The sequence below is a fragment of the Scomber japonicus genome, chromosome 19 (genome assembly GCF_027409825.1).
Source record: "Scomber japonicus isolate fScoJap1 chromosome 19, fScoJap1.pri, whole genome shotgun sequence".
Taxonomy (NCBI): Eukaryota; Metazoa; Chordata; class Actinopteri; order Scombriformes; family Scombridae; genus Scomber; species Scomber japonicus.
In genome coordinates this window covers 5023205-5033454 of record NC_070596.1, presented here as the reverse complement: position 1 = coordinate 5033454, position 10250 = coordinate 5023205, and the positions used below count along the sequence as shown (strand labels likewise).

The following is a 10250-nucleotide window of genomic DNA, read 5'->3' as shown; positions in this document are numbered from 1 at the left end:
TGAGCCCATAGACACTGGCTATTGTACAAAGCCTCACAGTGCAGAGTATGATCTTGTATGTCTACAGACTTATTTATTTTACTATTATCATTGTTATTTATTTATTTTTCTCTGCTTTTATATTTTGTATATAGTAGATACTCATTTTATGACCATAAAATAGCATTGTAATGCTTGATGTGCTGTATTCTTTTTCTTTTTCTTTTCTTCTTTTTCCTTTTTTCTCTACATTGAAAATCAATAAACATATTTCTAAAAAAAACAAAACAGCAGGGGACCAAATAATTATTTCCTCCATGGTACATTTATGTGATAGATGTTTCTGCTGCTGTTGGCAAAGTTGTGACGTCACAGGTTATCGTACTACAAGATGGCGGTGCCCTTGCCACGGAAGATATAACAGGGCTTCTTTTTTCTTTAATATGTTTACATTTGTCATGTATCTTATATGATTTTTGATAAGAGTGGAAAACCCTTTAGTAAATAATATTAATGTGACTGGTTGCTTCATATCCACTAAAGTCCTAGCCTCTGTGAATATTCATTTTAAATGTCAACTTATCATATAACTGCTGTCATTGATTGATTTATTAATGATGACTTTATCAGACAATATCAGACAATAATTTTGTTTATTTCCGTTCTGCTGTGATTTCTATACACACAAGTGTATACACTGCCAAATGTCGAACATGTTTAAAAAACTCTTTATGAGACTACAGTAGATCAATAGACGTAAGATAATAGTCTTTCTCACACTAAACAACTTTATCTGATGACTGTCAACACCAGCTGAGCCAGACTGGCACTGACGTGCTCCAATTCAATGTCACACCAAACAATTCTATCTGATGACTGTCAACACCAACTGACCTAGACCGGCACGAACACACATTAACTTTGCATCTTCTCTCAAGCTATGTTATACTCTGAATGTGAGTTGGTATATTCAAATCGTAAAAACTTAAAACACATTGGACAGGTGAATTGTGAACCAAAACCACATTGTGTCATGTAAATGTATTGAGAGTTATGAAGGTCAAGAGAATTGCAATGTGCTGCATGATGCCTGAAGTGGGGGTGGAAGAAAAGCTAGATTCTGTGTTGTAGAAAGCATATGACATTGAAAAATGACTGTTGCTGGCTTTATTATGCACATTTCTATATTTTTAATCTGATGCTGTACTGGAATGTCTGTCCATTATACATGTTCGAAAAACTGATTTATGCTATGCTGACCGTTTGTTTGAAACACTGTGATACATCTTGTGGAGGAACAGTGCACTATCACATTTCCTTCCACTGAAAGGCCATCTATGAGGACACTGTATTCCAAATTGTCACACATGGAGATGCCCTCTATAGGGCATTTCATCCTGATTCACCATAACTTAGACAGTGATTACAGAAGTTAGGCATGTTTTCTCCTATGTGGGTACCTTGTAGGGTATTTGATCAAGTTTGCTCTACTGCCGGCTAACCAAAAAGGGCAGTTGTCCTCTAGGACTGTATAGGATGAACACAGAACAGGTTAGAGCAGACAAGTACAAACCAGAAAGGACAAAACGACTCAACAAAGACGAAAACTGAATTTAAATACACAAGGGATAATTGCATACTGGACACATGAGTAAAACAAGACACAGGTGAAACACATGGGGAAATCAACCAAAGCAAAATAACATAGGAAGTTAAGATAACAGAATCAAAGGTGAGAATATATTTCAATATAAAACAGGAACCAAGTGTCCAAACTATAACAAATAAATTACTGGTGGGATATGACAGACAGGAGGTGGAACAGATATTTTTGCAATCCCTCAGAGACACATGTGTAGCACCTGTGAGGGTTAACAGCTCAGACCAGAGGGTAGGTTTCAGAGGAGCAGTTCATGAAATGAAGTACAAGCAGTGATAGAGCACAGACGAGGAAGTACATTTAAATGCCTGATGTTTGGAGAAAGTTGCTTAAAGCAGACAAAAACATAAATTGGTAATATTGAGAGAGAGAAAAAACAATATACAATTTTCACATATATACACACTTAGCTCAACTGATGATTTTCTGCTTTGGGTGGCTCGCCATCTAACTTCCACAATATAGGAATGCAAGACTGATGTAGTTGAAGTCTTTTCCCTGGAAAACTGGCCTGTTGTTTAACAGTGCAATATACATAAAAATAATTTAGTCATTTTCCTGCTAAATAGCTTAACTGAAAACTTGAAGACAGTTGACACACACACACACCACGTAAAGGCAGAGCACTCAGGCTAGACGTCCAATGTTGTTTTAGTGTAGCTTCTGCTACAATTCACAGCTGAGAATTACAATCGTAACTTGGTTGTAAAACAGATAAACTGAAGAATTTAACTTATTACACAATAAAAGCAAAATAGTTTTTTTTTTAGTTTTCTTGCTCCTTATTTGATTTCTTGTTAACAAGATTGGTTCTTATAGTGCTTTTTTCTCAATCATCTCTATCTCTTCATGCAGAGTTTCAGCTTCTCCCGTCTAAGAGATAGGTATACTTTCCCCTGTAGGGCCAAATCAAACAGGTATCTTGAATCATTTGTTCCATCTACCATTAGGTTTTTAAATAAGATGTAGTTGAGCTTGTTGGGAACGATACACCAGTGAAACTGTGATGACTGTGTATTTATTTGTATTTTATTGTGCTGACATTGTAACAAAAATTAACCAATTAAACCTAGTACAGTAATACACATTAATATGAACAAACTTCCAGAAGTGGACCTGTAGTTTCACTTCCAGAAGTGAAACTACAGTACATTCTAACTGATTATTCTATTGTCAGATCATTAATGTGTACTGTGTCATATTAACATTAACAAGTCACTGCTCCTTTGCTGTAGTATTAAGTCTGAAAGTTTGTCCCTTTTCATTGGTCAGTAAAGTTTGGACTGACATATTCCAACTAATCCAACTAATCCAATAATTCCAATTGATCAACTTAATAGTTAAATCCAATCAGCCCTAACCCTCAGTATTTGGATAAAGCATACAAACACAAATAAAGTTAGTAGATGATAGCTTTTATTTCAATGTGTCAGATACATACAGTGTTTAATGCTGCTGTTCATCATCAAAACGAATTTGGTAGGTTTGTGCCTCTCCATGAAACAACAAAAATACAGATCTCTATAGAAGAGTATTATCTATTTTTGGCTTTTGGTACAAATATTTAAAGCTGAATTCAAATGTAATTTATAAATTGATATAAACAATACATGAACAGAAAAGCAATCAGTTCTACCCCAGAGTAGAAAACCTCTTTTCCCAACATATTAGGATTTTCTAGAGGTTAAAAAGATAATAGATAATCATGACATACTATACAAAAAAAGACCAAATTTACACAATGACAGATTAAACTTGCCACATATAATCAAAAGGGACTTTGTTACTTGGAGTACATCAGCCAACATATAGCAAAGTTAACATAAGCAACACATTTGATCAGTCTGAGTTTTTTTTAGAGAGTTTTGGGAACACATCTGTATAATTTGGAATTTTCTTGAGGAGTTCCATGACTTGTTTAGGGTCATTGGAATTGTTGTTGAATACATGGTAACGACTGCCACACTTTTTCACAATGCTGTTAAGTGGAATCTGTTCTCTGATAAATTTCATCACATCTGCCTTATTATCTCCATGGGTCAGTAGAACAATTGCATTATTCGTGCTATCCAGGTGGAGCTTTTCCTCTAGATTCTCTAATATTCCTCTCTCACCATCTGTGATGCGTCCCAGCTGCATCACAAGTAATGCCACAAATTGCCCTGGCTGGCAGTACTTTTTACACTCCTCTATCTGTGTCTGGGGGTTTTTGAGTTGATCGTGAAAGAAGTCTGGTGTGTCAACCACACGTACCACTCTGCCAAACTTCTTTACCATTACATCCTTGCACTTAGTGGTGACAGGCACTGAGTTGGCCCTAGATTCAAAGATTCTTAAATTGTGCTGGGAGGTTACAGCATCCAGGATGGTGTTTCCAGATGCACTCTTTCCTGTCCCAGTTTGTCCCAGAAGAATGATGTTAAACGTGTAGTCTGGCATTTTAGAGTTGCTCCCACCTGAAAGATTGAGTTAGAGAAATGTTTAAATGAAGCCTTGGTGAAAGTTCAAGAAGGAAGATCTAACTCATATTCTGCTGTTCACTATGAGTGAATATTAGCTAACCCTCTTGGTTTATTTGTCCTTTTATTTGTCAAAATTCCCTACCGAACCAATAGTATTTCTCCCCATGTTCCTCAACACAATCAACTCTTTAGATATCTCTGTAATTCTGCCATTCTGTTTTTCAGGTCTCCTATATTAGTCAGGGCAGAGGCACCAGATTTGTTGGGGGTACATAGCAAGAGACTCTCACTGAACTTTTATGATAACTATAGCTTACTTACACCACAAGGTGGTGGTATAATTCCAACCAAGAAGCAGCTAACTAGTGCTTGTGGGATTAGATACAAACGTTTTTGTCAATCAACCAAATATACAAGTTTACAAGAGAGTAACACTTCTGCATCTGAGAAACAGCAAGTAGGAAATTGGCTGTAAAAGATATAGCTGCCTAGAATTGCCAGGGAAACCATGACAGGGCCCATTGACATCCATGCTTGTCGAAATGGAATGAATGGGTATGGCTGGAGGTGGCAATTCTTAGAGCTTGGTATTTTGAAGTTATTCTTGAAATCAGAAAAAAACATTACTTTCCTACTGCTTCACCTTCACAAATTATCAATATACTACGCAGTTGTGAAAATGTCTTTCATAACCTAAATAAAAACTTTGGAGCACTTCAATAGTCTTTGCTCAAAAAGGAAATGCTTTGGACCCATAATTTCAATGCGATATCATAAATGAACCAATTCATGTGAACTGTGTGCAGTGTACACTATATAAATTTGATTTGTGTGACAATGGGCCAGATCCAAGAAACTCTCGTATGCACAGATTCATTCTCAAAGCTTGCGTAGGCTACAAATGTTTTACAAGGATTTTAGTGCCATTTTCATGAATGGAGCTTCTCTACAACCTGCCGGACACCAGACCGTATATTGTACTTTGAGAGCGTCATTCATGTTAATTTGCTATTCTCGGGAATGCGTGTTCATTTAGAACAGAGGGGATTCATCGTGTGTCTGAGGGTCATTTACGACTGTTTCCTGGTGATACCAGTGTTTTGTGAACCCGACCTGGCACACTTGTAAACGTACGACTCACAAAAAGTACAACAAATTTAAGAAGAAAAATACAAACATATTCTTGTATCTGGCCCATTGATTCTAGCAAGGGGATACTGGATAACACAAATAAACACATTTAACCTTTTTACACTTTCTATCTAATTAAACTATCACATGTGTACATGTATGTATTTGCCATATTTCATCACTGACAGTATACCGTTGTCATGTCCAGATTCTATTTCTTTAGTGTCAGCATGTTTAGAGTCAGAATGACTTGGATGGTTGCCATCTGTGAAAATAAGTAAAAATACATAATGTTGTCATTTTCATAACACTCAGTGATTTTATTCAGTTCCCTCTGCCTGCACCCTATATCCCAAACTTTCTCTCAGCCCACTTTTAGTTCACAATTAGAGTAGCATTTCAAAACCTGAACATTGATCTGGGAAAAATTTAGAAAAATCTTTTGGGGCTCTATAATAAAATGTGAGTGTCTATTGCATTGAATGCATTTTTAGACTCATGGTCTACTGCTGGCAGTATAGACTACATACTGTACAAGCATTTAGGAAATGCTACAAATGCACATTAAAGCAAGGTGCCTGACTGACAATGTAACTAACAATTTAGTATGTGGAATTATTGTTCAGTTTTTACTGCATAATAAAATGTATCATAGAATCAAACATGTATGTATTATGTACTGTATATACAGCAAAGGCTTACCTGCTCTCACATGGGGATATGGAGGAGGGCTGCAATGTCTGAAATAGTGATTGTAATTACTGTTAATATCAAGTACTACTACAAATATCACAAAGATGATGAATAAAGAAAGTAGAAGTTTGTTGTTATAATGATCACAAAGATAAAAAAGGCAGGATAACTGAATTGTTTGATGAATTCAGCATGTTGTGCTGGAGAAGAGTTGTTTTTATTTCGGCAAACTTGCATTGAAGCTCGCAGGTGTGTGTGTGTGCAATCCCAAATGAAGAAATGTTATATTGTTTCTTAAATCTTCCACTATCCTGACACTAATATTTTGGGTGTGATCTCCACTATTCCACCACTCCTGCACGAACACCACTGAGCATCAACTGTTATCCTGCACGACAGATCAAATGACATTTCATGACCATATACCAAAAAAGTTAAAAACCTAAATTTCATTTCTCTGATCAACTGGCTTAAATTTTTTTTCAGTGTATTTTTGAATGCAGGGCTATTACTTGTAACGACTCATTAAAACATTGTGGTAATGCAATGCATGTAGTGATGAGGTTTTTACCTTCCGCGATTCAAATATTCCTGTCTTCTCATCACAACATCTTTACTGTAGGCTTTGTAGTCATATACGAATGGTTGATGGTTCGAACACCACGCCCTACATTCACTGGCAAGATTTTCACTTGTGGTTTTTATTTCAATTCCAAATTGTCTCTTCAGATGCTGGAGTGATTGGTGTGTTTCAATGTCCGGTAATGCAACGATCAAGTGTGTTGTGACTTTTCCTCCAAAAACATTTTGAAGTTTTCTGATCTGAGCCTCAACTTCTTCCTCTTTTGTGTTTTCTGAATCTATTGCCAGGATGAAGAGATGAGGGCCAGGTTGAGAACATGCCATGAAGTCAATGATCTGCTGGTCTGGGTATGGATATTCTTCATCAAAGATGTCAGGAGCTTCAATGGCTTCAATGAGTTTGTTGTCATTAGTGAGGATATGTCTAATGATGTCCTTTAATTTAGATTTCTTTCCAAACACAGCGATGGTAAACTTGATTGGATATGCTGTAAAAGCAGAAAGCAATCACGGTTTTTAAAGTTTTTAAGAGCCACAAAGTTTTGTGAAAAATCTAATGATAATATTACTACAGAGAATATACAAAATGCCATGAAGGATAAAAGAAGACATGAGTATAAACATGTAGATAAGGAAAACATACAAGCAAACATGTTAAGCAACATAGTGTAAAATAGTGGTAGAAATACAGGTCTTTTAACCCTTGTGCTTCACTAAGGACATTTTTTGCATTTCATTTTTTATTTTTTTGATCATTTGGGCTGTGTTCATGCATATGACATCAAATTATATTTATATTTTATTTCAATGAATCACCTATAATAGGTCTTTAATACACTGTGTAGATAAAAATAGTCTGAGATCCTTAGGGACAAAATGTCCTCATTGAAACCATTTATAACTACATTTGTTTACCCCCCTACCCCCTGCTAAAGAATGACTCTTTCATACATTCCTTTGTTCTGGGCTGTCATTTTAGAGCCAGGTAACATCATTTAGCTGTATTTTGTCTATGGGAGAATACAATGCTCGTCCCCAGTCCTGCTCGTCCTGTATTATTAAGCACAGCAGACCACTGAAAAATGTGATTGCATCCAAATTGACCTGGATGTGTTGGTATGGATGTCAGAGTGTGGTGTGTACGTGTGACTTGAAAAATTATGAGTATGTCATGGTGTACATAAATGTGTGTATAGTAAATTAATAAATTAAAATTTACAACAAAAACTTAAAACATATAGCTCCTACAATCAGTTATTGAACTTTGACGTGTGTGTGTGTGTGTGTTTGTGTGTGTCAGTGCGTGCCTCAGTGCCTGTATGTGCCTGTGTGAGTGAGTGAGTGAGTGAGTGAGTGAGAGAGAGAGAGAGAGAGAGAGAGAGAGAGAGAGAGAGAGAGAGAGAGAGAGAGAGAGAGAGAAAGAGAGAGAGAGAGAGTGAACAGTTTTGAACAGACCTGAAAAATGAAATTGTAAAAACAAATGCGACACATAAAGGATATCACATGGAACAAGCCCAACAGAGAAGAAAAGGAAAAAAAAACATCAGTTATATGCATCTTTAAAAATATATCTGCAGCTATTCAGTCAAATCTGAGGTTGGTTAGATAAATGTATCCCATGGACTAAAGTTTGTAGGTGCATTTTATCACAATTTCCTTTAAGAAATGGAGCATCCAACAAGGTGATTTATGTAGATTTTATGAGTAGTAAGTGAAATTGTTACAGTTAAAGAGTGGATGTCGGTTCACAACTTTTACAGTTGTCTTTTAATGAGAATGTTTGGTAATTTAAGGGATGGTGAAGAAGGAAAATACCTGAACAACATCATTAGTACATATTAAGTTAAAAGGAATAAAGGTAAAAATTACATTTTAGACTGTGGGTGGATTGCTTTGAGTCAGGGCCAACAAAAGCAAAATAAAAGATACAATACAATACAATACATTTTTGTAACTGTAACAGGACTGCAGTTGGTGTTATAAATAGCATGAACCTCTACGGAGAAATTAATATATATATATATATATATATATATATATATATAAATAAATAAAAGCCACTTACATGGTGGTGAATGATGGCTACTCATCTTATCAGGTGCTTAATTTAGAACAGACAGTCTGCAGGTTTCACCAGTCTGAAATCTTTCAGAATTAATCTTACTAATACAGGCTGAGAAATTAGATCCACCCAATGGGCGGAGTGCAGCAGATGACTTCACATTAAAGCAAATGGAGAGCTATGTTAGTGTTCAATCTCCAAATAGTCAAGCAGAGATGGGCAACCACAGCTCGATCACTAAAGGTGAAGTTGGAGTTTTTGTTTGACTTCATTAGACTTCCTCTCTTCAGCATACTGCTCTCAATGTTTATAAGATAACACTCATATGATTTTTAAGGTTATTTAAAATAATTTTATAATAATTCTTTAGTATACTGATAAATCTCTGTTTGTAGGTTCTCCACTAAGGATTGTGATGATTGGGAAAACTGGTGTTGGGAAGAGTGCTGTCGGCAACACTATTGTGGGTAAAGATATTTTTCAGTCTAATGTGAGTCCAGAGTCGGTGACAGAGACCTGCGAGAAAGAACGAGTTAATTGCCGCAGAAAGATTCATGTGGTTGATACTCCTGGGATTCTGGATACATCTAAAAGTGCAGAACACATAAAGAGAGAGATTGTAAAATGCATCCAGATGTCCTCTCCCGGCCCTCACGTCTTCCTGCTGGTCCTCCAGATCGGCCGATTCACCAAAGAAGAAGAAAACTGCGTGGAAGCCTTGGAGAAACTCTTCGGGCCTGAAGCATCTAAGTACATGATTGTCGTGTTCACTCATGGTGACAAGCTGAAGCAGGAGGGTATAACCATACATGAGTATTTACGAAGAGGCCATGTGAAACTTCAAGAGTTGTTAAACAGGTGCGGAAACAGGTACCATGTCTTCAACAACAAGAAGAAAAGGAAGAGAGCTCAGGTGGTTCGACTGATCAAGAAGATCGATGAGATGGTGGCTGCAAACAGAGGAATGTACTACAGTGATGAGATGTTTGAGGAGGCTGGGAAGACTCTGAAGCAGAAGCCTGACAGAGACACAGCAGATCAGCAGATTTATGACTTCTCCTTCATGCCTGAGCTTCTGCAAAGAATAATCTTGTTTCAGGCCATACTGGGTGCTTCACGGCATGACACCAACCAACTGGACACTGCCAATAACTTATCTGACTTAAACATAATGCCTTCTTCCTGATGTAAACAGTCCTCAGTGGGATGGGAGATTTACTTACTGCTATAGTAGCCTTTGCATGTAGATAAATAGTGAAAATCTTGATTGTTATTGTTTGATAAATCAATCATTCCAGTCATAAGCAGTTAAGACTTGCTTGTCATTTAAAATCTTGTACTAACTGATGATGTCCAGGGATGAACACATTTCTGATCAACAGTGAACTCTCAGCTCTCACGTTTCTCACCAACACATCACACAGACAAACTTTTGTGGTGGCATATGAAGAGGTGTCAAACTTGTTTTCTAGTTAATGTCTTCTACTTGAACATGTATATAACATCATTTTTCCCCTTGTCTGATGTTTGCTTTTATTCCCATGTCTGTTTAAAATTCAATAAAATGTCAATCATATTAACATAGACAAACTTTGCCTGGTTTCAATTGCATTACCATATATATGATATTTTCTTTTGACATTCACATTAGTGCTGACTAATATGAATGTCTTATACACAA

General features: G+C 36.5%; 1 protein-coding gene across 1 annotated transcript; it reads left to right on the top strand.

Annotated features, from left to right (window-relative positions):
- The first annotated feature begins 8784 nt into the window (after positions 1 to 8784).
- Positions 8785 to 9755, top strand: LOC128380651 (GTPase IMAP family member 7-like). Its single transcript, XM_053340521.1, has 2 exons — positions 8785 to 8812; positions 8965 to 9755. Exons 1-2 carry the CDS (start codon positions 8785 to 8787, stop codon positions 9753 to 9755), a joined length of 819 nt encoding a protein of 272 aa, XP_053196496.1.
- Positions 9756 to 10250: the final 495 nt, after the last annotated feature.

Excerpts from the sequence above, each read along its gene's own strand:
- LOC128380651 (XM_053340521.1), top strand. The coding sequence starts at position 8,785 with ATGGGCAACCACAGCTCGATCACTAAAG. Across the intron at positions 8,813-8,964 it reads CCACAGCTCGATCACTAAAG|GTTCTCCACTAAGGATTGTG; the intron begins GTGAAGTTGGAG and ends CTCTGTTTGTAG.